General features: G+C 41.7%; 1 protein-coding gene and 1 non-coding gene across 3 annotated transcripts; both read left to right on the top strand.

Moving 5' to 3' along the window:
- The first annotated feature begins 9,512 nt into the window (after positions 1-9,512).
- RPL34 (ribosomal protein L34) lies at positions 9,513-27,381 on the top strand. 2 transcript variants are annotated; one of them, XM_085641382.1, is made up of 5 exons: positions 9,513-9,594; positions 12,983-13,055; positions 13,142-13,241; positions 25,044-25,147; positions 27,236-27,381. In XM_085641382.1, exons 2-5 carry the CDS (start codon positions 12,991-12,993, stop codon positions 27,318-27,320), a joined length of 354 nt encoding a protein of 117 aa, XP_085497508.1. In that variant the 5' UTR covers positions 9,513-9,594; positions 12,983-12,990; the 3' UTR covers positions 27,321-27,381. The 2 variants fall into 2 exon arrangements, with proteins under 2 accessions (XP_085497508.1, XP_085497509.1); XM_085641383.1 differs by having other exon boundaries at positions 9,591-10,880.
- LOC146862197 (small nucleolar RNA SNORA49) lies at positions 13,595-13,726 on the top strand. Its single transcript, XR_014978699.1, has one exon. It is a non-coding gene; the product is annotated as a small nucleolar RNA SNORA49 (small nucleolar RNA).
- Positions 27,382-27,618: the final 237 nt, after the last annotated feature.

Here is a 27,618-nt window from a genome sequence, read left to right as displayed (position 1 = left end):
ACATTACGAACTGCTGCCGTTGCTGCAATCACTCGGTCTAGTAAAAGAATAGACGGACGGATAATGATAACTGTGAATGCTACGCGCAACAACAACTCAGCCTTGTCAAAAGGTTTTCCACTCAAGTACTCCTACAAGTTAGATGCACAAAATATTCTGTACGCTCAAATTCCAAGAGTGGGGAATAGAATAATACCAAACTTGGATCGCAGATTAATATTAATTCTAGCTGCACACGGGGGTCTGGGTTCAGCACACGCGGGGATTGCTGCAACTATTTCACTACTGAAGCAGCGTTATTGGTGGCCAGGTCTTACTAAACAGACCAAGGGTTATGTCCTTAAGTGCGACATCTGTCAGCATATGAAAGGTTCCACCGTAGCATGTCTACCAAAAACACCATTACTGATATCATACAGACATGTCACATGTGTCTGTTTGGACCACTGCAGCCCCTTACAATCTGACAGACTTACAGGTATATCCTGGTGGAAGTGGATTCATGCTCTAGTATCCTGTGGGTTTGGCCTCAGCACTCGGCTGACGCCCGAACTGTTATCAAGGATTTGCGAGCCGTTATTGGGACATACAAAATTGGCACATTACATTCTGACCATGGCCCTGTGTTTAGCTCATGGGCTTACAAAGAAGCCATGGAAGGTTTGGGTGATGCATTGCGGTACTCCTCTCCGAGGTGGCAGGGATACAGGCCTCAGAATTGCTGAGTGCACAGATCGACCTCAGAGACCACGGAAACCCACCTCCTGTGTTGCAAAATTCTTCGGAGTACGGCGGAAGCTTCAGAGATGCAAACCAGACATATGCGTCTTTGATGCCTGCCAAGCAGGGGTGTAACTCCTTTACTCCAAGGGAGATTCTTCAGTCATCTAGTTCAAGGTAGATCATCGAAGTTCCAGGATTCAGTATCAGAGTTTCATCCAGGTGTAATCTAAAGTCCTGTAGCAAAGGGTTCCTTTCTTATACCCAAGGAAGGGGTTGGACAAACTCTAGGGACCCACCTATGGGTGGGTCAGGAAAGAGGGGTGGCTACACCCATTTCCTTTGTCCAGTTTCGTGCCAGAGCAGGGGCTGGTAGCCCCTGCAACCGGTTTGAACTGGACTATGCACAGGGACAACAAATGTGCCCCCAGTGCTGAACTTCAAAGCACTCTTGGGTCAATCACCTATCTGGGGTACAGAGGGCACTAAACAACATGCCAAGAAGTTCCTTGGGGGGCGTACTCCATACAAAGGATTGTTTGGGATTTGAATGTGGGTACCTGACCTTGACTGTTGCAGCACAGTAGCAGATGAAAAACCATCTGACATCAATGATCGTTTGGCTGTTTTTATGGAACTGAATGAATTCCGGGCATTACAAAGCAACGTCCAAGTAAAACGCACCACCACTGGGAAAATGAAAGCTGTTCCGGCAAGACCAATCTGGGTCCCGAAGATTGGAAACCTGGTCAGAGAAAAGAATGTGGATAAAAAAGAATTTGGGCTATCTTACAGAACGCCTGTACCTGTCCTGGCTGTCGAAGGAACAAGGACAGTACTTCTTCCGCCCCTTGCCAGCAAGAAAGAAAAGAGATTTGTCTCCATTGATCTGATCAAACCACACTATGTGGCCGATACTCAATAGTAGGCTGCGAGGACTTCAGGGTAGCATCAGATCTCCTCTCACTACCATATAGGAAGTTCAGATGGAAAGATTCATTACGTTTGAAGATTGTACTCCACAAACTGAAGGGGTTATCAACCACGGAATGCAACTTGTACCTGTTGATATTGAATAACTTCAAACTAACAGATGACACACAGATCTCAATTCGGCCTAACACCGACATCTATGTGAATATGTCTCAAACTGAGACATCTGAAAGTTCTAGAAAACCTGCTGAGCTACCAAAGACAGATCGAACTGTATCTGGCTACTTCATTGATTTTGATACTTTCTTATTGGATCCAAGTGAACCTGAGCTAACGCCACCGCGTGTTTCTCACAAACAAAGAATTTGTGAGTTCTACCTTTAGCTGAAAAAGACTTACTTTGTTACTCCCTGGATACAGCTCTGGGTTGCAATTGGTCTACTGTTTCTAGTCACTTAGATTGGTACAGCAATTTTTTTTTACTGCTCCTGGATGGACATTATCTCCCAAAACGCTTTGCAGCACAAACTGTGAATATGGTCCTCAAACCGCATACATCACACCGTGAACAAAAAGACCTGTCCTTAGTGAACATTACAGCAGTTCCAGTTCTCAAAGGAATAGTTTGGGACAGAGTTTCTTATGCTGTATATGGCCCTACCAAACTTTTAAAAATAACACACTTATTTAACATTTATTTAAGTGATATCATCATCTCCAGTACTTTCTCTGATGATTGGAACTTTGAAACTGTAAATACTATGCTGTCTCCGTTAAGAACAATCTACTGCATTTTCAAACAATGAATTGTATGAAACCATGTTTTGTTACCAACACTATGGCCCTAATTTCTTGCACAAAGCAAGTATTCCACAAAATATTTTTTCTTACCATCAATGGGAACATTGCCCAACACCACCGAAAGGTAATTGAAACAAGTTTGCACAAAAGTTTGCTTATTTTTCTGGGTTTAACACTTGAGACCCAAGCTCTTATTATAATAAGCTCGTATCAACACCTGCAAAGAAAAATATGCTAACACAAAACAGATATACTCTGCTGACTTTTCCCACCTGTCTTTACAGGGTTTTGACTTTTGGAGGAACACGATTGACACAAAATCCGTCTGGGGGACTAAAGAATGGCAATTTCAGGGAACTGAAGCCTTATTTAGAGCATGCCTCCTATCGTATCAAATGATTTTCCTGAACGAGACAGTGCAACAGACTTTTTGTCTTGGGTTGGCCAAGATTAAGGATTTGAATATACCTCAGATTCCTTCACTTACACACTTTGAGGGATGGCAAAATTACACACAAAACAGTGAGGATACATTAGATGCCATACTACATAATGGTTCTTACAATTCATCAGACCCCAATTGGAAAGGATGGTTGGTTTGGGGCATTGACACAAACAGGTGTCAGACCCAATTCTGGGGTACCACCGAAGGGTTCCGTATCCATAGGTCTGACCAGCGTTATGTACAAACAGTACACTCGGGTGGTGACATTTTACAGTGTTGGGAAGTTATGCCTAGAGTGGCTAAAAACCTCAACATTACCCCAGGTGAAACAACGTGTCCTTATTCTCAGATGACATGGAGCATAGGGATTTTTTGTTAGGTCCCCAGGAGCCACATCAAAAGTGCTTCTTGTACGCAATTTATAACGAGGTATGGAAAATCTCCCAGCAGGAGGCTGCTCAGAGACTGAGTGAGATTGTCAGGGTTAACCTTTAAAAGGCTTTGGCAGTGGTCAACAATGGCATGACCACACTATCCCCTAAAATATATTCACTGGGTAACATTGTGTCTTCTGCTATAGATATAATGGAACAGGATTTGTTTATTCTTCAACATGGACAATCGCAATTGCGATCCATTTCATTATTAAAATGGACGCTTCAATCATAGCATTCTGGTCATGTGCCCTGGCACTACATCAACAGCATGACTCTGTTTTCGGCATACAAGCTAATGGAAAGAAAGATGTCAATGGCACTAAGAGATGCAAAATATACAATGCTACACATTGAAAAATTGGACCAATTGCCTTTCACCGTGGCTGAGTCACCTTCCACAGAATGGTTAATCCATGGCTATATTACACAGCCAGTCATGCAATTCCAGTTCCAGTACTGTCTACAGTACCAGCAGGTAGGCAGCTATGAAGCATTGGGAGAGGGATTTATACATGAGTACTGTGAATTACTGTACAGATTTAGATGCAAGAATGTGGACACTGAAGTTTTTCTCAGCAGTTCGGAATGTGAAATGGCTTTAAGCGGGTCTCTACTTTGCAATGATATTTTGCTTCATGGAGACTGCAATGCTTCGGTTGCCAACTTATTATGTCACTTGAAGGGTTCCCCACCTGCCGTGATGTATCCAGCGCTCAAGCTGCTTTCGAAGGGAAGCTATTTGATGCTGAATTATCAAGGTTGTTGTGGAATGTACCAGGCATCGCATATCTTGTCACAGTAAGTTCCAGGGTTACTTGTTGTATGCAAATATTGTTTCCACCGACCCACACAGTTAGGGAGGCGATGCTATGGCCTTTATTGAATGTTTGCTTTATACAGTTTGATTCTCTGAGCAGTCTGAAAGCCATGCTTTTGCAGAAAGAGGTGGCATTAAACTGAGCCGGAGATACTTTTGATCTCCAGGTTGCAAGGTCTTCATCTGAGATATAGGCACTAGTACGTAAGAACTTCCTGCTCCATTTTGGGGAAATGGTTCTTCGGATCTGTAACATGTCTGATAGGAGGGGTATTGTCCACCTATTTAAAAGCATATGTTCTGGACTGTTAAGCACCTTTTAGACAATCTTCGGAGTTATCCCAGCATTTATATACTCCGTATTGGGAAGCGTTTTTGGAGTGCTTCCACTAGTCCTACTACTTGTAGTGGGTATCCTGGTTTTAATTTTCCTGCTGTGCAATGGACAGCCCAGTTCCTCAAGAGATGGAAAAGGCACTCCTGGTGCTTCCTGCCGTGAGCACATGATACTCCATCTGGGCACACCTCGGCATTGAGAGTTAAACAAGCATTGGTTCCTATCATTCAGACCAGTCTGGGAAGACTGCATCTTGACTGTGCTCCGCTGCCTATTCTGCAGATACGAATGCGTATTGGACATATGTCTAACACTGCCATCGGTTGCGACAGCGGAGGTAGATGTACTACTGGACCACTTAAAGGCCCACATATTACAGTGTCCGAGGTGTATTCCCATGTTGACAGCATTCTTAGAGCCTCCACAGGATGTTTCAGCTCCTCTCGGAACAGACACCAGCTCTATAACCAGCACCCAGGTTTTGAGAGTTTCCTGGGCGTCTGCTGCGGGAACTGAAGATGATCACCTTTGCTCCATTGACCTGATACAAGAGGTGTTACAGGGACCATCATCTGCGAATGCACGCAACAGTGATGTTGCGTCTCCCTTACAGGTCATATAAACATTTGGCTCTCCATGTGATGAGAACAATTCGGCCTTTTTCCAAAACAAGCCAAATTGGAATTCAAAAACATTGTGTTGTTTTAGTTTTCTCCTGCTCTCATTGAGTACCATGGATTTCAATGTGCTCAGTTGGTCTAAAAGTATATTGACTATTTAGAGGACTTATGGAGCTTTTTAAACTTATTTACAAATTTTTTACATATATTTTTAGATGTTTTTACACTAGTTCTTGTAATAATTTATTTTTTAATGCTTTTTAAACAAGCATATTTTAGCATTAGTTGACCTTATCGTCCTTCGGATGAGGAGTGGGAGTTATGTACCCCAATCTAGGCCTAGGTAGCTACATGACCTTTTACCTATGACCCAGCGCAAGACTGGGAAATGGGGAACAACATTTACCAATACCCTCCCTGCGTCACAGACTCGACGTCACACTAACTCATTCACACACGCAATCATTGGTGGGGCCCATAACACCAACACTCATACGTCTCTCTCACGGGTCTGCACACACAGGAGGGATGAGTAATTCAAGCGCTGGACATGTGGGGGAAATACCTTATATAACCTATAGGGAGAGAAAAGTTATTTTACCAAATATACATTAATATCCTTCGCCTACAGATCCCTAGTCTCAAACATCAAGGCACTCCACCTACTTGGTCAATGGACCATTTTAGTTGGATTGGTTGATGGTGATTTAGAACCAGCTAAAACACAATTTAAGACTCGGAATCCTTATTTCCCTTAATGAAACCACAAACTCATTTCTTGTTAATCTATATTTGTTTATCTAAATTTTCATAATGATTATCATTTGCATTAGTCTCGTCAAAGTTTAGAGTTTAGATCAATTCAAATAAATCGCAGAACATCATATTTACCTAATCTGGCTATTTGAAGTCCTCTAATTCATTGGGTCTGCATAACCAAAATTTGTCGTAAATTGTCAGAAAAACAGGCCAAAGCTCCAAGTCCTCTGCTCAGCACGCTACAGTCCCAATTTATCAAAGGACCAGAAATCATGCAAGCATATCTCATAGCCTGTGGATTTTTAGAAAAAGTTTGTAGTCATCAAGCAGTTGGGCAGCATCTGGATCTTCAGAAAAGGCGTCACAACGAACGTGGAAAAATGATGAATGAAAGAAAAAGAGATCATCATCCGCTGCTGCTGCTGTAGTAGGTAGGTACCCCTCCCTATTCTACTAGCCTTTTTATATTAAAATAAATCATAGAAGATACAAATTTAAACTTTAGAGCAGTCGTGATTGGCTGGTTGAGATCGTACGACCACTATCCCAAGATTTTCAGTACAGTTCGAGGGGTGAGGTCACTGGTTAACGAAGTATCGGCTTCTTCCGGTTTACTGTAAGGTTGATTGTTCCCGTATCTTGGCGAGTATCCCGTTTCGTCTCCTTGACCGGGGACAGTCTGTGCAAAGGTCGCTACGAGGTTTAGGAGATCTCTTGCACATGCACAGCTCACTTCGCGCCTCATGAGACAGTGGCCACTTCTGCGTGTGCCGACAGTGGACATTTTGGATTTAGGCCCAAACGCCAACTTAAGCGAAACAAACACAAAAGAATAATTAATTCGGGGAATTGGTGATCCTAATGTTAACCCCTTGCTAATCCCTCTATGTGCATTTATCTAGCATATAGCGTCATTTAAAGCAATTATATTCACCTTTTTCGATCCTCCTCATGGGTGCAACATCACAAAGCAACATATATCATGCAGTATTCTATTACTACATATACTATTGTTAATATGCGTACAGATTTTAGTTATAAGAGTTATTTAGCCATGCAATTAGCAAATCCCATGTATATTTTAGTATTAATAATGTTGATTATTATACATGCAACACTGGTTTAATAATATTATAATTAATAGATTATATAATTAGTATTTTCATGCAAAAATATAGGAGGTATACAAAATTTTGCACTACCTGCTCCATCACCTACATTTGTGCTACCTTGCTCTGCTTAACAGTTCTAGCACTGACCTTTCACCAAGTTATGTGCTGAATAAATGTTGATCTGTTTCTTGGAAACTAGCCTCATTTATTACGCATGAGGGTACTTAGACAAATCCCTACACATGACGTACGTAATAGCATGAACATATTCTGTGTAAAATGTCATGGTCATCTTCATCCTAGGGCAAAAGAACTACTTTGCATAATCGCAGGTATTGTTCTAGGTTCATTTGCATAATCATACTTACACCACATTGATTATGTAAGGGACCCTGAGGCAATCTTTATGGTATAAAAACACCCATACCAACACTAGATAGACAGAGAAGCTTCACGCTGACACTAGATGCTGAGGTCTCTGCCTGCAGAAGCTACAACACGCAACGATCGGACATCACTTGCGGGGTGTCCAACTCAAGACCGAGACTGGGTGCTTCGTTCTCTCCCATCAAGTAATGGGGTTGGCTCTTTCCTAGGGGATTCTTGCCTTTATACCCACATACATGCTAGGTACACTTAGGTAGGGTTTGCATCTTAGGAGTACGCGTGATTACTGTCATGTATCTATATATCTGCATATATTCACTGTTTTAGCACCATGGTAGAATTCTACCTTTTATTTACTCTGATGGTGCTTGTAATATTATACATCTGTTTCTGTCTAATGGTTGTCGCAGCAAACATGTTTTATACTAGAATGATGCTGGTTCAATAAATGCTTATTGAAAAAGTCCCCATCGTTTATTCAGTGTATCTCTCTGAGAATAAGTACGATTGAGCGAAAAATACTGTACTGTTTCCACAATCCCTGAAGGATCAAGGGTTGTCATGTTTGCTAGTTGCCAGAAACTATTCGCTCCTTGGCAAGGTTAGGAGGCTTATGGTGGCACTGTGAGCTAGCTGGTCTAACAGCTTCGCTGCAGCCGGAATTCCCAGCGGTGCTGAGGAATTCCACGCGTGCGCGGTTCGGACGGCCCCTGTCCATCTGCCGCACACTTCCACCAAAACGTCAGTCGGCCGGGGGCCGTCCGGCGCACGAAAGAGGCTAAAGGCTGACATAGCCTTTGGGGGTGTCTTGAATGAGTCTGACCAATCCCTTCGTTTATGTTGTCTAAATGCGCAGATCCTATAAATTTGTGGGAACTAGACAACAGTGGCCAATGATTTTGTAGAGAGTATATTTATATATATTGTATAGTTGTTGTTTACTTTATTTGTATCATACCTTTTTACTAAAGGGAGATGTGTTATGTTCATATATACGCAATGCTCTAGTATGCACGTTCTCATTCCTTTGTGTAATATATATTGCACGTGCTCATTCAACTTTGTCATGTATATTGTTATTATTTGTATTGAGGCGTTTTCTGTGCGTTCCTCGCCGTGTTCTAGCTTCGGTTGTAGCTAGGACCGGCAGACGCTGGAGGAAAGGAAGGAAGGAAATTCACAGCGCGGGGATGCCCTTTGGTCACCAGGCGCTTTAGAAATCGTTATTAAAATTAAAGAAGCAAGGAAGGCTGTTCTCTGGATCCGCTCTGTACTTCGGTCTTTCAACTAAGAATACATCTTGCTTACTCTGATACTGCATGGGCCATCTTTACATGGTGGCCTGGTAATTACAGCCGGTAAGGGAACCAATTAGAACTTCTTGCAACATAGTCCTTGATGTTAGGTCTATGCGTCTGCAAATGGTCAATTACCATTCCTCTGCAACTGTTGAAACGTATCTGTTTGACTCAATGAATACGTTAATAATATAGTGCCAATAAAATTGACACGCATGAAACCGTGACATGACACACATTATCCCTCTGTAAACATGGCAAGGTCCTTCGTATCTTGACAGCCTTTAAAATTATCAACTAGATATTGAAAACGTGATAAATTGTGTAAGCAAGTTAAAGACAAAAAATAAATATTTCTACCTGATTAAAAAACGGATCTACAAAATAATTACTTAAACAAAGTTTAACAGACGATGTGCGTCTTATTCTGAAGCGAATACCCAGGTTCTAAAGACAGCATTTTTGAGATTCAAAATGGCTGCCTTTATAGTTACGACTACCCTCGGGCATCTGAACGTTTCCGGCGAAACATTGCTCCATCTTTGAATGTTCAAAACTTTGTATCATCATACGTCGCAAACGACCGTAAGCCAGTCTTGAGACCAGTGGCAGTACGAATCTGTTTGCAAAAAATCAAATAAAGAGATTTTACCATATCCGTTAAGCAATTCTTATAAATGCTGTTTTAAAATGTTTACTGAGGAATCATAGCATGTTGACGTTGTCAATAATTTATTGAACTAATGTCCGACATGTAGATTGCTTTTCTTCTATGCTATGATAAAGTAGAATGAAGCTACATTTCTTTAGTGAGGTTAACGTTGCATGCACAATAAACCGGAAGTGATGTTGGGTTTGGGTCCGATGACATTTCAACTTTACCCCCGAAGTTCCTCCTTCCTTTCTCTTCCGGCTACGGCTGCTGCAGGTATGGCGGCTTTGGGAATTTTTGTGATAGCTAATACGCGACAATCCGTATCCATCTGTCCTTTCCAAGGGGTTCAGTAAGGACCGCGTTTACTTGGAAGTCTAGACGCACTTGGTGGCTGTTGGGTCCACATTGTTTGAGCACAACGACTCACGTGTAAAGGGGTGGAAATTGTAACAAGAGCCGGGTCTGTAGTACAGAGGCGACTCTGCGGTCCCTGTACGGAGAGCGGTTCTAAGTAGGTGCCATGAACGCCGGGACATGCTGCATGCGTGGCAGCGCTGCCGTTTTTTAATTCCAATTTGTGTGGCTTTTTTTGTCGTCTCTTATTTCGCTAGAATTCCTTCAATGAATGAACCTTTTCTAGCGTTGAAACCCCTTCCTTACCCAAATCGATGTTTTTTGTGAGTTCTTGGCTCTGTCGAGTATTGCACCTGCAGAGCAAAGTGCTGCTTTAAATGGGTAGTTTTGAATGCGTGAACTTTAGTAATTGGAATACTTATGTTACGATGACCGTACTGCCACGGCTTCCCCGGCGATCGCGTTTATAGCATATCCTAAAAGCAGACGCCTGTTGGCGGCCAGAAGTTGTTTTCAGCCCCCCACCCCACAGTTCATCAGTAAGCCTGCGGAGATGGCGAGGTGCGAATCCGTTGCTTCGTTCGCAGCGTCCCGTGTTCTAAGAACTTAACTGAGAATTTTCTCAGCGTGTCCATTTTGCACGCCACATTTGCACCCTGTCAGTTTGGTTTTCTTAGATATTGTTTCTTTTGATTTGGGATGGATGGAGAAGCGCCCTAAAAATGTCTGCAATATAGGTAGCATTTTCACGCCTAATAGCGTGGGATTTGTAGGTACAATGGCCACAGTCCTTTATAGTTTACCTGTCTAGACCATGGTTTGTGATACAATGATACAGTGTAGAATCCAAGGAAGACCAGAGGTAGCCGTGTGGTAAACCAAAGTAGAGGTTTATTAGGCAATTTACAGGATGGTAGTTACAAGTAGATAAGTTCAGATGATGGCCCCACCAGGAGCAGCATCCTTGCCGCTCAGCCCTTGCAGTGTATTTATTTGCTGAGTTTCTCAAACAGAACTATGCCTGGTGATAAAGCATCAGTTTGGAAGAGGGTCACGCGATTATTAACTTAGATAATGTATCTTTTTGTAATTTAGTCGAGCAGTATCTCCCCCCCCCCCACCCTGCTGTTTCATATTCCACCTGACTTTACCATCTGATGCAAGTGCTCATGTACAATGTGATACCAATGGTGATTGTATTGCAGGTAATGTTATCAGTTCCCACCTGTGTGGTGACTTTCAAATATCTCCTATCAAGAGAATGTCAGTAATGGCTGTCGGAAAATTTTTTGTTGGTTCTACCAAACTATGAAACGTTTATAATTGGAGCTCCAGAGTTTCTATTTTTTTGGGGGGGTGGGGCTGTTTTGAAATTTCAGTTAGTGAATAATTAAAGCTGCTACGGGGAAATTAAAGCATTTTACTATTGAAAGTCAACTTGGCTATGTGATGGGTCTTGGCACTATAGGTAATCATGTAATGCATGAACATAAGTGTGCAAAACATTACAATTATTGTATTGCACCATTTTATATAGCACTTACCATCTCTGTTTGGCGCTGACGCGCTTGCCTACATGAGTAGCGCCCTTCACCATGTACCGTGTGGTTTGGAATAATGTCTTTGTTTTGATCCTAACTGGTACATTGTCCATGGCGTGCGTGATGACCACTGAGGTGCACAGATCGTTTTATGGGACTCAGCATGTCGTAGTGTGTTGGATGGTGAAATGTGAGACAGGTGTCCAGTTTAATGGTTGTCAGCATGCTGGTAACTTTGAACAAGTCTGTGCTTATCTGGTAACTGGTCTGGGTTGTCCAATCTGAAATTTTGTGTATAGTTGTGGCTCTGAGCTGGAGTGGTTGGAGGGAGAGATAAGGGGAGACATCTGTTGGTATGGACATTTTTTATTATCCTCCCATATCTGATTCTGTATGAGTAGTATAGAAGTGGTCAGTTTGTACAGATATTTGGGACTGACAGCGAGTGGACTATATTAAAGTCTTCCAAAGTTGTCAAGTAATATGTGACAGATCTCTTCAGTTTTTCCATGCCTGTTTATTTAGTGATGTTTGGCTGTTCAGTGCTGAACAGCCTTAATAGATGTCTTATGTGAATTTGATTAGTATAAGTCAGTTTGTTGCCGATTGCTTTGTATCCCGGTTGCTTTGTATCCTGGTTTAGTGGTGTTGTGGGCCACAACTCATGAAAGTACATAACTATATGCCACAGGGAACAGTGTTAAAAAAAAAAAAAATCCTTACTTAAAAGTTTGCCGGTTGTGTTGCTTGCAATTTGGGGGTTGTAAGCTGAGGGTGTGTCTGTTTTCTGTATTTTGTTGCTGGGATGCTAGTGCTGCATTTATCCAGGAAATTCTCAGATTTTCAAACTGTCTAAAGGGGTGTATAAGGCCCCGGGCACTTCTAATACTAACTGTTGGTGAGTTTCAGAGCTTGGTAGCATGTACCAAGTGAGTAGTGCCTTCTATGGATTTCTTATCGTAAAGGTGGTATGATAAGTGGTGTATGCCTTTAGCGCAGTGTTCTGTTTGTATTGCTTACATTTTAAATTGTAGGTATAGTTCCTTTTCCTTGTGAGGTTCTGTGGACAATACAGAGTTTGTTGAACGTAGCCAATAGAGCAATTGCAGTACAGGGGACGTGCTTTCTCTTGGGTGAAGATGGACATGAAAACGCACTTCAACCTTATTTTGCGTTATTAGGAAACATTATCTTTTTTGAGGTCTAGGAGTTGATGGGTCATTAATCAAGCAGACTTATGGCTACTGGAATTATGCGAGTGTGCTGTTGCTGCTTTTTTCGTATACTTACAGATTTTCCCCATAATCCATCATCTGTATAAAAGCAAATTTTAACAAAAATCAAACTGTTCAAAAGTTATTAAGCTCAGGGGCACATGTTGCCATGCAGTGGAAGGCCCTTTCCAAAGGATGACTTGTCCCCTTTGTCACTCACTGCTGTTAGGGTATTAAGCTGGTATTAATGAGATGTAGCCAATGCCCAGACTGTGTTAACAAATGTACACATTACAAAATAATCAAGTAATAGTATCACAAAATGTGCTGCATTTTGCCACTGAATGTGCATTTCCGCATAGTTTACACAACCCTGCTGCATAATTCCAGTCACCCTGCTTATTTCTAACGATCGACACAAAAACGGTATTTTGACTAGGTCCTTTCATTCATGACTTTCAAAACGCCAATTAATCCCAAAATAAACATTCAGGAACTTGCTTTTGTTGATACTGTACTTGAAACTATTTAATTTTCTTTTTTGTTCTCTAGGTTGAAAAATGGTTCAACGTTTGACATACCGCCGTAGGCTGTCCTACAACACCACCTCAAACAAAACCAGACTGTAAGACTTATTTTCTGTACGAAGTACTACTTTGTGCATTATAGTGCCTGGTTCCGCTTATTCTAATATTTCTCTCTTGCTCATAGATCCCGAACTCCAGGTAACAGGATTGTCTACCTGTACACCAAGAAGGTCGGCAAAGCCCCAAAGTCAGCATGTGGTATATGCCCAGGTAGACTCCGTGGTGTGAGTATTGCCTTGTCCTATATTTTTTTTTGTTACATGCTTACTTTTTCCACTTCGGGCAGAACTTAAATCTCTGCCTTGGTTTTGCAATGGACATGCTGAAAATCAAGACACATGTTGGATGGCAAGTGCCTCCTGTGCATTTGGCACTAGAAAGGGCTCTCTATACTTCGCAGGGTTTTACCTGTATTGAATGAATATTGTACTGGAGGTCTGTCCGACCCTCTTGTGTTTTATTGTAGTGTAGTAGTGCTTACTACTTCTGATTAGGCGCTAATGCGCACACTAGTCCTGAACCAAAGATGTTGTTCCTGTGGTTGTTGGTTATGGAGATTAATCTCTGGCACTCTTCAGTTCCTCTTCCTTACTCCAGGGGCTTTATCGTCCATATAATTCCCTGGCATTGTATGAGGATATATTAAAATGCCTGCATCATGCCTTAGGAGGAGCACAGCGTCCTCCTGGGTTAAATGTGGATAGACATTCAATTCTACTGCTCTTTCCTTTCCTCCCCTATCTAGCCCTTGAATTTTCTTCTCGCCATCCATTTCTTATTTTCATCTTGCACGTCCCATATCTGTTAAGTGTTTTGGTTGCTTACTGGTATATCTAAGATGATTTCTATGTACGCATCCTTCCATTTAATCAACTTGTGGTTCCAGTAGGAGCATGAGCTCATCTCTGCCGTGTTGATAAGCATGGCCTCTTGTACAGATGTTAGTGCAATGAACAGTCTGTAATACATATTATTTAGCATATGCTCTTTTGGGTCCCTTACTGTTCAGTTTTAAGAGCAGTCTCCCTGTGCCATTTAACTTTAATGCACTGTCTTTGTTCCTATGGGGTCTGTGTTGTGTGCATAGTTCTTTCCCTTGACCGATTGTCTATTTTTGTTTCCAACTGTTGTGCTTTTACACTTTTGTTAAACTTATACTATTTGTTCCATTTAAGCTACTGTTTTTTTTATTTTTTTTTATCTTTTTTATTTTTATAATCAGTGATGTCTTCACCTTTCTACTTTTGGCTTGGGGGTTCTATAAAAATGAAGGTTACTTCATTAATGCTCGAACTAAATATGATACTGCCCAATAAGAATGTTGTAAGTTAATGAAATGTAAAACTTCCGGAAAGAGGAGGAAAGTATTTGGCAGTTTAAGTAAGCTTATGGCTCAGAAGAGGTAGAGAGCGCTGAAATGGGCCTTTTCACAAATGTCTCGAATTGGTCAGGTGTTCCTGTTTTTTTTTTTATCTCCAATTTTTGTTAATCCATTTGAATTTGTTCTGCCATTTCCTTAGTAGACTAAGTTCGACGTTGTTGCCATAAAACTTAAGTTTTGAACAGTGCTTTTTTCGATATGACTCCTATCTGAACGACCTCTCCCCAACCTCATGACCCCCATCATTGCCTTCTGCTTCCACAACTTTGGGATACAGAATATAACCTTAGTAGAGGCATCTTCTCCTGCCTCCGCATTGCATGTACCATTACCTCGTTTCTAAAAATGGAGAAAAAAAATAAGATCCAGAAAGAACTTAGTTGGTTAGAAACCTCCCGGCATCCTTCCACTGATAAACACGCAGGGTCACCTCAGTTTGAGATCTTGAGCACAGATGAGTCGGTGACTATCTTGATGTTGGTGTCTTGATTGTGTAGGCCTGATTTCCAGTTGCAGTCCTTTGTTATCACATTCGAGCAGTAGTTTTTAGTAAACTACTTAAATTCATGTCACTTTTAAGTTCACACGAGTTCTAGCTAACATGTAGTTGAGAGCACATGTTAATTGTACTTTAGATGGATGATACTCGAAGCAGATGACTTATCGCCTAGTCATTGGTTTGTGAAAGAATACATGGTGGCAGGCCTGTGCAAATGGCTGAAAGAGTAAACTATTTGAAATGGTGGTAGCCAGGTCTTCTCCCGAAAGTCTGTACACAGGAAAAAATCGAGACTAGTAATCGGGCAGCTCACTAAAAAGCAAAAAAGATTAAGCAACCTGACTATTTGATTTCAGGCCTTAATAGCCACATACAGGTTCATTAAAGAATCCAAAATGCAAATTCAGGAGAGTCTGAAAAGCAAAGTAACCACATGCATAGTGGTCATTCCGTAAGTTTCAATTAAAGCAGCGGACACCTTCTACCTTTGAAATCAGCAACCTGGTTATTGCAAAGTGGTGGGCAATAATGAGTCTTCCTGGAATAACCGAGATCCTGCACTCGTCTGTGCTCCCTTGCCTAATTCACAGGGTAGAAGAGGGTGGCCTTCCGCTATGATGGAGCCACCACCGGCTTTGCCATCTGGCAGTTGTGACACAACCGCAAATGGCCTTAAATCTGTCACAAAATTGAAGCATGAAGTCTTCCACTGTTTTTGGTTGTACCACTTCCATACAAGGTCACATGTTGCTCTCACATGGAACTGCATTAAAGAGCCCCTGACATGTTTAATTTGGGTACTGAATTAGAGTACTGAATACTTAAGCTAGTTAGGATTATGTTTCAACTATAGAAGCTGGCAAATGACAGTTTCACCAATGGTCACAATCATGATGAATTTGCAAGCGCAAAGTGTTTACCTGAGACCACTGCCTATATGCCAATGGCACCCGTCTCAGCTGGACCAGCCAGCAAGGCCTCAGTCAGGTCAATGATGTGTGTGTGGTTTTTTTTTTTTTTTTTTTTTTTTTAAATCATCCTTATTATCATTATTTCTTTGCTGTTTGTTTGGGGTTGGCCTTCACTGCAGGTGGGACTGGAAAAGGTTTCTCTGAAGGAGAACGGCCACTTCACATTGTTGCCTGCACAGAGCCATAACTTCAAAATCTGATTCTCAAACCTTTTTAAGTTGAGCACAGCGCCCATGCGCTGCTCTATGGGGAGGTTCTTGTGAGCACTCCAAACTTCGGTGTCTAGGACTTCTCCTGTCCCCCCCCCCCCCACACACACACACACATTAGGTTGGTTGTTGCCTGTCATTTATTTTCCGTAGCCTGCAAATGTTTAAAGGCGGGCGCATGTCCCACCTTTTTATAAAATATTCACTCCCACAGCTTTTAGCTTGCGGGAGCAAGCAGCGGCGCGCAGGGTGGCAGCTGCATTCCTTGCAATGCGCGTGCACCACTCGCGGTCTTCTTGTTTTTAACTCTCCTCTCAATGCGATCACACTATGGGAGACATCGCGCCCCCTCATGAAAGTGTGCGCCTGCTCTCATCTGAAGTCTACCAGGACTGTTGCTTCCTCGGGCTGTGCGACAGCTCATTGGAGGCAGGGTAGAGTGTGGCCGCTCAATGGGCTTTTTAAGGTCAGTGTTTGTCTTCACATGAGGAGAAACATCTCGTTCAATAACCTAACAATGGTGAGGACATTCTGATTATGGTTCAATTCTTGTGATCTCTTTTGAATGTGAGGCTGTCCTACATGTCCAATTCTCTGCACTTCACACTCTTATCTTATTATATTGAATTCATTCCAAGAGGGACCCTGTTACTTTACTTAGTAACTGGCAAGTAGCGGGACCACCACAATTGCTCATATCGTGCCCTTCATAAGCTGAGGCTCGGACGTGCTGTCTGAGGCGGCATGATTGTTTTAACTTAAGTGTAAAAGTAAGTCTTACAGACTTTAATATGCGGATATTTGGTTTTAGATGCTTACGGGTCTCTTGATTAATTTGTAGAGCTAGTTGCTCGAACTGAGCATGTATTAGATAACTAGTACTCTTTTAAATGAAGGGTTTTGTTGCTACATTTGCTGCAAAATTAAGTGGGAACGCAAAAACATGCATGACCACAAAACGAGTAGTACTTGTGTTTTTCGTGATTTTTTTTTGGGGGGGGGGTGCAAAATGCATCCTCATGTCTAAAATGGACACATACACACTTTAGCGCTGTATGCTGGGTTTGTCTTTTCTCTTAATTTCCTGTAACGTGTGGGCAGGCACACTCGCATCATTATATTATATCGCTTACAAGGGCACTACCTGTTACGCCCTCACTGCTTCTATAGTATAATACCTGACCCTTGCAGCTTCCTCACTCCTCTCTGTGGCCTGTACAAGATTCTCCCCTTTCCAGTGATACCTCTCCCAAGTGTTTTGTGCTCGGGGCTGAGAGCCCCACAAGCACTGAGTTTCGTTTTCAATGTAATCACGAGAGCGCGCGATCGTCATTACATTGAAAACCTGTGAAGAGCCCCCCCCCCCCTCTCAAAATTGAAATCCCTCTGCTGGTTACAGCAGAGGGATTTCGTGCCCCTGTCTCATGACGGAATGGTTCCATCCTGAGCAGAGGAGCACCAGTGTTCATGACGGAACTATTCTGTCATGAGCACCGAAGGGGTTAAAGTCAACTGCCTCAAGTACTATATGAGCTTAAACGCCGACGTGTTAGCCTGTTTTTGTTAAAAATGCAGAATTCAGCCAAGGGTTTGTTGCTGTATGCCTCTCAATGGCTACTAAGTTATGTTTTCTCTAAAAGGGTTTGTTTATGCCCGCTTCTTCCAGCTGTGTGGACAACGCATACAACTTTTGGGATCCATGACTTCAAACACGTTTTCCATCAGATCAGTGCAGTATAAAGGTTCAGAACATTTTGGTAGTTTAACATTGTAGTTATGTCATTATATTTGAAACTCTTTCAGGACTTGTCGGTCGTATTTTTCTTTCCATTAACATTTTTGTTATTTTGTATAGTGAAATTGTGACAAAGTGAAGCATTTATTACTGTTTGGCTCTTGTCCGGAGCATATGCTCTGCATCTGCCTGCAAAAACTCTGCATTACGTCAGATGCATTACTTGTCTGGTGTATATATGGCGTAGAGGCAGTCCTCAAGTATTGATGTATAGCTGTATTCCAGATTGACATTTCCATTCCACAACGGGCTACATAATTAAACTTCCCCACACATTTCCACAACACACCACATAGATCCAATCCACACCACAAATATTCAATGGCACACCACATAATATAACTCCATTTCATGCTACTCCATCACACTACCATACCACATTATCACACTCCATGACACAATCCCACTCGTCATAATTCTAGTAAACTCAATATCATATCATTTTTATCCACATAATTCCCCTGCACACCATGCCACAACTCTCCCACACAATTCCACAACAAACCATTCCAATCGAACCCACACAATTCCACACCACATAGATATAGATATAGATAGATATATCTATGCGTTCCAGACTACCTGGCTAAAAGACATTGTCATTTGCAACGCTGATAGCTCCCGGACTGCCAAGACCTTTACGGCGTTCTAGAACAGAAAAAAACTTTTGCAAAAGCGAGACCTATTGGCTTTGCCAATGCTCCCCCCCCCCCCCCCCTTAGCTCTGGAATCCTCTGTGGTAAGTTAAGGTACAGATTTGAAAAGGTCAGTGGGGCTTGAATAGGATCCCTAAGGAACTCCTCAGCTGATCTCTATAGTTTGAGGAGAATGGTAGGAGCTTGACTCTAGGTTTGGCTGGTGAGAAAAGAGTGGTTTCACTCTAAGGCTGTGCTGCGGTTGTCGTGTAGTCTTGTGCCGAGGGTGTGGTGAGAGACCGTGTTGAAGGCGGCAGAGGTCCAGCAGTATGAGGGCTGAGGTTTTGCCTTGTTTGTGGAGAGTGCAGATGTCTGAGGCGACAAGTGCAGATGTCTGAGGCGACAAGTGCAGTCTCAGTGCTGTGGTTGCTTCTGACGCATGATTGGAGGGGGGGTGTCCAGTGTGTAGTTTGTTTCGATGAATATGGTGGGTTGGGTGTTGATTGCCCTTTCGATTACTTTGGCTGGGAAGAGAAGCAGAGATCTGAAATTTTGAGGTCAGTCTGCTAGGCAGAGGTTTTTTTTTTCAGCAGAGGGTGGATCTCTGCGTTTCCAGTCTTCAGGGATGGTGGCAGACTTGATGGAGCAGTTGAATGTGATGTCATATAATTCCAATCGGCATAATTTCGCTCGACACCACACAGTTCCACACCACACAATTTAACAATTCCAATCCAACCCACATAATTCCACTCCACACCATAACACATGGGTAAAAGACATTGTCATTTACACTTCCAATATCTCCAACTCACAAATGCAAGAACTATTGGCATTGCCAATGCTTGTTCTAGTTGGTAATGAGATTGAAACAGTGCAGGGACCAGTATATTGCTGAACTATACAATGCCTTTCACTTGCCATTATGTCGGCATAGCATGGCTCAGTAACTTTCAACTTCCTAACCACATGCATGTGATTCTGCTGCCACCTATGGTCTGCTGTTTGTACTAAATGCATGCAAGCTAGAGGTAGTCTATTGGTAGTTGGCTTTCGGTCACCATCTCGATGTGAAGTTTTATGGGTTTTTTTAACTTGGCTAAATTGTATAAACCCGACACAGTGCCAGGGGCCTAAGTCAGCCATGTGTTTTTTTTTTTCCCGCTTTGATTTCTTTGAGGGAATTGACTTGTTGCAAAGTTGTGCCGTGAGCACTGCCTTAAATGCATGCACGTTTCCATAATGGTATTTAAGAGTTTGTAGGAGAATGTAGAAGGGTTGTAGTTGGTATAGATTCACACATTCTTGTCATTTAGACTAATCTACTATTGGCATGTGTTCCCCACTACAGTGACACATTCTGTAGTAGCAGTTTAGTATTTTGTTTTACTCAATTACCTTTTAATTTGACAAACTCATTCAGCCCACACTTTCAACTTTGCGATTTTCTTGAACGCTCTTTCTTTATCCCATTTCCCCAGCAATGTTAAGAGAAAATGGTTGCTGCTGTAGGGAGTACACGATGTTCGCGGCACTTGCTCAGTTGTTTAAAAGATGCACTAATTTGCTGAACGTGAGGTATTGTCGGGTGGCTATCTAAGCTTAAGTTTTGTGTTTGGAAGCTATTTGAAACCTTTTTCATATTGCAAAACAGAGTTGCCCTGCAGTTATAACCACAGCCTTTGTTACACAAAAGCAGATTACTAATTAAAATGAACAAAATCAGTTGAAAGTAGCCAATAGCGGAGTCCCCATTCCATAAACTTCAGCTTATTCACAAAACTAATTTATCACTTGACTGGTTCATGCCTTTCTCCTGATAAGCTAAACTGTCACTGGAAACTTTAGTAAAACCATAAATGTTACACACTTTTAGGGAGTCGATGGGCTGGTAAATGTATGATCACATTTAAAGATAATAAAGCATATTAAAATCTGGACTGAACTCATGCAGTTTCACAGGGCAGCTGTTTTTCTGGGAAGGTTTGGGGGTTTATGGTGGGTCCACTGCTGGGTCTCCATTTGTAAGGAAGGGAGAGCGTTCTTGGAAAGAGGCAGTAGGTGGCTTGCTGAAGTTAATCAGCGTCTTAGTGTTGTGGTGCAGGAGTCTGAAGGATAGCAACCTGAATTTGTCACTGGGCTGGATGTGTGATGAGAGAGGCATGCTCACCGGAGCATGTTTCTTGTGGATATGTTCCAGTAGAGCACATGAGTAATGTTTAATCAAGTCAAGCCATTTGACTACCTGGGTATGTTGGAAGATAATTTCTGGCATGTTTGCCAGAGGCGTGACATTGCCTATGGCCATCTTAAAGACGATGGCCAGTTTTTTAGCATCTTGCTGGTGGTAGCTGAGCTGAAGAGTTAGATTGCCCAGCAATAGGAAAACCCAACCCCGACAGGAAGATCTACCCACGGTAAGGATGTTGCCTAACTGCTAGGGTGGTCGACTTTGAAGCTGGGTTCGAGTCTCTGCAGGGACATTCAACATCCTGTGGTTCTGGCCAAATCACTTAATCTCCCTGTGCCTAACAAAATGAATGTGTCTAACGCAACTGGTGCTCATGCAAAGCGCTGTGATACCTTCTAGTCTAGTTTTCACTATATAATAATGCACAAAAAAACTGTTGCATTTGGTGTGGAGGTTGGGAATGAGTCGCCCAGATGCTGTGACATTGTTGCAGCCCAACAAGACCACAGGGGTTGTGCAATCAGAGGTGCTATCATGCCACCATCTCTAGGGAGCAAGGATAGTCCTAAACTTGCCTGGTACTCCAAGATAGCTCATGTGTGACACAACCAAGCGCTCTAATTACACACTTTAGCATTGCCTTTAAAACTGTTCATTTGGCTTTGCGAGTTGCACAGATTGTGGCTCCCTCGTGTGATCGCGCTCATATGTGCTGTTCCTGATATTTTGTATTGTATAGTCCCAGTTTGACCATAACCCTAAACCCCTTTTGGGATTGGCTGTGCTATTCTGCCCAGTGGGTGTCCTGCCATGCAGAAACCTGGACAGTCTGTTTTTAAGTTTGCTACTTGAAACTTGGTGTACCCGAAGACTACATAGTAGGTGCTGACGCACTCTTTGTCCTTATTTGAAGACTTTTAACGATTTTGAGACTGATTTGATTAATAATTGGTCTCATCCTGAACTGTCCTGGCACGGCAGAAATCCAATTCACTGGTCTCATTAAACTATAGGCCAAGACTGATGGGACTGACTCCAGTATCCTGCAATCTACATTTGACATGGGTGCAGGTGATGGGTTTTCTTGTATGGGCTTGGATTGTTATGACTGGCTCTTTGAGCAGTGATTGTGAGGAATTAGGCTTAGTCCAGGAAGTATACTAGATTAAAAACTAACACTCTTAACATGAATACAAAGTGAAATGCATAGAGAAAATGGACTGTGCTAGCACCTTCCACGGCTGAGATACCCCAGTCGCAGTTATAACTTATTAGCACTATGCATTGAGTTTGATATGATAGTTGGTTTAGTTGTTTTGCTGGTCCTCTGGAAACTCTTGGGTCTCTAGTTTGTGGATAAAGGTAAACTCCAATAGACTGGTTTAAAGGCTTCACATGTACTTGGGGACTCTATGCCTGTTGCTCTTGGGCGCAGGAATAAGGAGAAAAAAAACACCCAAGCTAAGATGCCAGGAGATTTGTCCCAGAACTGGGATAAACAAACAAGTTGTGGGAAATTTTAAGAATGTGATTAGCACCAGTAGACCGAAAAGTTGAAGTGAGAGGTAGGGAGAGAGCCAATTTAGAGCTGTGCTGGTGCCAGGTGAGAAGAGTGAGTTGTATTAGGTGACTGGCCGTCATTGACTGTTCGAGATAAGCAGGCCCTTCATAGATGGTTGAGCAGCAGAAGTGATAGTTTGACACACGAGAAAGGGTCTTTCTTGCTTCAATGAGGTGTGACTTAAATCAATGCAGATATATAGTGATTTTGTTACGGATGATCATTGCATTTACATGGCCTTCCACTCCAGGATTCACGCAAGGATTTCTATATATTTAATTACTTAGTTTATAAACCCCATTCCAAGCAGGCATATCTTCAGTTACATGTTGCATCTGTTTTCCCATCCTGATGGCCGTAGTCATGTATGTTGGCATGGCTGCTTAAAAACATGATTCACTTGTATATCTGCGTTTTGCGTACTTGAAGATTGTTGTGTGGCTCTGAGTTTGCATTAATTTTTTATTTATTTAAACACATTTATTGTAATTTTCAATTCAACACAGACTCGCATCACGTAAATTTCCATGGTTAGGTGTACAAAATAAAGGAGTGTTAGAACCACCGTATCTGTAACAATCATTTAAACCGTATAATGTTGGAACTCGTATCACCCACCAGCTATCTATTGCAAGCATAAACGAAGGCCATGGAAATTAACCCCACAAGTGAGTTCGCACTTATATCATGGTGCGGCCTGAAGATCGTGAAGGCACAACTGCGGCATTTTTCAGTAATGCTGAAGAGAAGAGCTGAGTCTCGGAGCAAAACAAGTTGGTTGATGAGTGAGTGCAGTGTGGCATGAGGAGAAGCGGGAAGAGTGGCGGATGCATTGATACTAGTGTTCATATTTCTTGGGCGCAGCCAGGAAGGGCATAGTGTCTTACTTCATGCAGCTGCTGCTCCAGTGACAGAGGGGTGTACCAGCCATGCTGCTTAACAGCACATCTGTGATCTTTTGTGATATGGCTTTTTTTTTGTCGTACTTTTTTAGCCTGTGCCCACAACGACGTTTTACCTCTGGTTATTGGACAGTAAATCATTAACACGGGTTCCAACCTCTATTTTAATAATTTTATTGAGACTTTAAAAAAAATTAGCGATCACGTGCAAATAGCCCTCCTCTAGCTGTGTGATACACCGTAGAGGACTTTGAGTAACCCGAGGTTCGCATTTTATTGAGGTGGATTTTGACCATTGGGCTGTTCTTTTCTGTCAGCTACAACTTTGAAGAGTAAGTTTTCTCCCCTTCAAAGTCGGGTCGGATCGTTCCGGCTGTTTCAGTAGGGGCAAACCTGGATTACGGAAATGGTCTTTATTCAGCGCAAGGAGCGTGCATTTCAGGTCCTTCGAGCATGCATTTGTTTATATGCCAACTATTGCCAGTAGCAACAAAAGGGCAAACACGTTTTCATTGGTTTATTTGAAGAAAAGTCAGTTCCTGAAATATGTGTATCAATTTGTGGTGGGTCAAGTTGATCGATAAATATTGTGATGTTTGCTGTACAGGCTTATGGTGCCGCTTTGGTTTTCCTATGGAGGACAGGAGTGTTTACCGATGACTGTTGGTGTCTGAGGGAACTCCCTCCCCTATTTTTATTTTTAAATTGGTTAAGATTCGGAGAACAGCATTTTTGTACTGTTTCTTTGGAGCAAACTTGATGTATTTGCTGAATTAAGTAGTCTTACTGAGTCGGGGAGAAACGCACATGCATTCAAGAGTCACTTGAGAAGATCGCAATTCAGAGAATACCATCTTCAGTTTCATCTCGTTACATGGGCAGTGGAGAAAAGCCATGGAGTGGCTACAGACCAGAGATCTTTGGGATTTGTATTTGAATAAAGACGGAAACTGTTTAATATACTATAATAAAAAGCCCTGTTGCGAGGAGGGGGAGGGAGATATAGTCAACTAGTGTAACGAATACAGATGGTTATTGCGTAGTTTTAGCTAACTGTTATATTGAGGCAATGGTAGTAAAGTTTAATCACTGCGGCATGGAGATGTACATGACCTATCGAGTCTCTTTCCAAGGTAAAATTAAGCACTTGGTTGTCTCTTTGCAAAAACTTAATGGAAAATTGCATTCGGGTCCAGATTCCGTCAGCACTAGCATAACAATGTGTGAAATGCGTGTTACCTATACAAATACTGATTACCTATCGTGTTTTATTTTAATGTTTTTTTGTTTCATGTCTGAAATCAATGTAGTTGCCTCATATCATAGTACTCTATTTTTGGGATGCCCCGCCAAGAATCATTGAAGTCTAAAAGTTACTTTAAATGAGGATGTCCTCTAGCTGTTCTTTCGGAATGATCTGCATCTGGCGCGCACCACGTTTTTAAACGATGTAAATTTGTGCCTTACATGTTCTCTTTGACCATTTATTTTCTGTTTACAATTGGACAGCTTTATTATTGCTAGATATGGCAAGTGCCTATCGCCCCCCCCCCCCCCCCCCACCCCTTTCCTTTGTCAGTATATGAATGGATGAATAGCAATGCAGCTCTTAATTTTAATTTCCTTTTGTGTAAGTTTGTAATAAGCGTAATTGTGCTCGAGCCTGTGCAAAGTTTACAAGATGTCACTCCACAAACTGGGGAAAATGTACTCTTATTTTCACCTGTTTTACTGTGCTTTGTGTAATTTAATTCAATGTACTTGATGGATGATATGGTCCTACAGCAAAATAAGTTGCACATTACTTTTAAGCTGAACTTTAAGACTACATGATAGTAAATCTTTTATTGTCTTGCATAAAACATTATATTTGTTTATATAGATCCGTGCTGTTCGACCTAAAGTGCTAATGCGACTGTCTAAGACTAAGAAGCATGTCAGCAGAGCCTATGGCGGGTCCATGTGTGCAAAATGTGTACGCGACAGGTGAGTCCTACTCTGCTTAACCAAATGTTGTCTTGTTTTGCTCTTAGCTCCACTGTCCCTCGAAATGGGGAGAGCAACCATTGATTGGAGCCTAATGAGTTGTATTTTTTTTAATGCAGTGCTTTTAGAGTCTGTGTGATTCTTTTGTGCCAGTCCATCACTGCTGTCTGACATTTCCTTAGAATCTAGCCTCTTGCCTTAACTCGGTCTTGACGGTCAGGTTTTTTGGATGCCGTTTCGAAACATTTCTACAAAACCATTCCTTCCCCACTCAGCATACCATTCATCCTTGTCAGTAAATTTTTATTTGATCCAGACCTCAACTGAGATCAACAAGTACAGTATTAAAATTATTATTAATACTCTTAAAAATGATTAAGAAACTTTTGCTTTTTAAACACTAAGGGCCTCATGTAGGTAGCCCAATACCGGTCGGTAGCGGCCGATTTTCGGTAATTATACCGTTACCAACCGGTATTTAGGCTTTTGCAATGTAGGGGGCACATTACAGGATTCGGTAATTTACCGAATCGGTATTTACCGATTCGGTAATGAGGCATACCTTCCCATTGATTCAATCAATGGGAAGGTATGCCTCATTACCGAATCGGTAAATACCGATTCGGTAATTACCGAATTTCTACGATTCGGTAATTTTTACCGAATGAATACCTACATAGCATTTACCACTTCATAAATACCGAATCTGTATGATTCGGTATTTATGAAGTGGTAAATGCCAGGCCACCTACATAAGGCCCTAAGTTGGGACAGTAGCAATATTCTACCGCCCACCCATACAACATTCGGTAGAGAAGATGGAATCTTCTGATTGTGCTTATAAATTAGAACAGCTTCAGAAAGCTTTTTAAAAACTTAAACAAGTTATGGCAAACAAATTCATTAACGGGGGAGTTACACAATGTAATTAGATCTTGGGCCAAGAATGCATTATACTTGGATTGGAATTGTATAACGTTGTCGTGCCGCTACTATACTCACATTGGGACATATTAGTAAAACGTAGAGCAAAACTTGTTGGCCGCCTTTGCATAATTCACATGTGCCTTTGGGATTATTTGTACCTTCCCAGCTAGCTAAAAATGTTGCTTAAGGGAGTATATGTAAGAGTAGGGTACAACACCTTACACCGTGCTGTAGTTGAAAACGCAAATAGGGAGCATACGTTTTAAATTCTATTTGTTCTGCGAACACTTTATAATGCTTCAATTGAATGCAATGTTCTTTATCAGATTCATATTGATTCTGATTCATTGCTTCTTTTAATCACCGATTTACCCACTTTGAATGTGTGTACTTTGTCCTGCACATGTGGCCACTGAACTTGGTGTTTCATAAGTCGTGCAGAGAAGTAAATGTTTTCTGAGTCCGTAGTAGAAATTGTTTGGATATGTCCAGGGATTGATTTTGCACATTTGCAATTGGATAGTTTCTCAAGATATTAACTGGTGGTATTGCTTTGTGCAAGATGGGGACATTTGCCATTTTATGACTTAATAGCGATTCTAGTCGGGATATAATAGGTTCTTACTGGTTCCATTCTAGAGTATTGTCCGTTCTGGGGTGAAAATTGCGTTTTGGATGTTTGTTGGTGTTTTTCAGTGCTCGCACTGAATGTTTGGTGCCATGCATTTCATGAATTGAAAGGTTGTCTTAGGGTTGGGCTCCTTCCTTGGTCTCTGGATATATGGATGTTAGTTGGTTAAAGTTGTGGTGTTTTAAGAGGTGAAGCACGTAGAGGAAAGTATCATTTCTAAGGTTTGTTTATTTTTTAAAGTTGAATTTTGCACTTACTAAAGTGGATACTTGAGACGAGAGGCTGTCAGTCTAAAGGTAATTCGGTTACAGTATGGCCATCTCGTGCTTGACTATACAGTCCTGTTATGCAATGATCCACGAAAAACCACAGGGATGGTCAGTCCACTTTCTGGTTGTAGTTTAATGTAGTTAAATCTAACACGTTGCCCGGTCTAAGACAAAGCTGCCTTGCTGTTTCTTAGGTTGTCTATTGTACTGTAATCTTGAGTGTTTGTGACATCCAATCTAATTATATTTTTTCTTCCTCAGGATCAAACGTGCTTTTTTAATTGAAGAGCAGAAGATCGTTGTCAAGGTGTTGAAGGCACAAGCACAGTCCCAGAAAACCAAATAAACATTTATACGATCCAGATAAAAATAAATAACTGAAAAATAAATTGTCTTTTTAAACTGTTTCCAAATAGTGAACAGTAAAATCAGATGGTACAAACGGCTGCCAGTAAAGTTGCATGACTTTGCAATTTCTTGATTTGCAAGTTATCATGTAATTTGACAACATCCCACTTTTACTTTAGAGTAATTATCGGTTACACATATGGGAAGTCTACCAATGTGAGAATTCACTCGTCACACAGCTCCTTTGGGTGAATGAGCAGAGCAGAACTGTTAATTTTTATGCAGCTTTGAAAAAG

The sequence above is a fragment of the Triturus cristatus genome, chromosome 2_2 (assembly GCF_964204655.1).
Source record: "Triturus cristatus chromosome 2_2, aTriCri1.1, whole genome shotgun sequence".
Taxonomy (NCBI): Eukaryota; Metazoa; Chordata; class Amphibia; order Caudata; family Salamandridae; genus Triturus; species Triturus cristatus.
The sequence above is the reverse complement of the archived record's forward strand: the minus strand, read 5'-3'. Positions and strand labels throughout refer to the sequence as shown.

What these genes read in the sequence shown, in the direction of transcription:
- RPL34 (XM_085641382.1), top strand. Translation starts at nt 12,991, where the DNA reads ATGGTTCAACGTTTGACATACCGCCGTAGGCTGTCCTACAACACCACC. An exon ending in ACCTCAAACAAAACCAGACT is followed by an intron (nt 13,056 to 13,141) that starts GTAAGACTTATT and finishes TCTTGCTCATAG; the next exon opens with ATCCCGAACTCCAGGTAACA. An exon ending in GCCCAGGTAGACTCCGTGGT is followed by an intron (nt 13,242 to 25,043) that starts GTGAGTATTGCC and finishes TTGTTTATATAG; the next exon opens with ATCCGTGCTGTTCGACCTAA.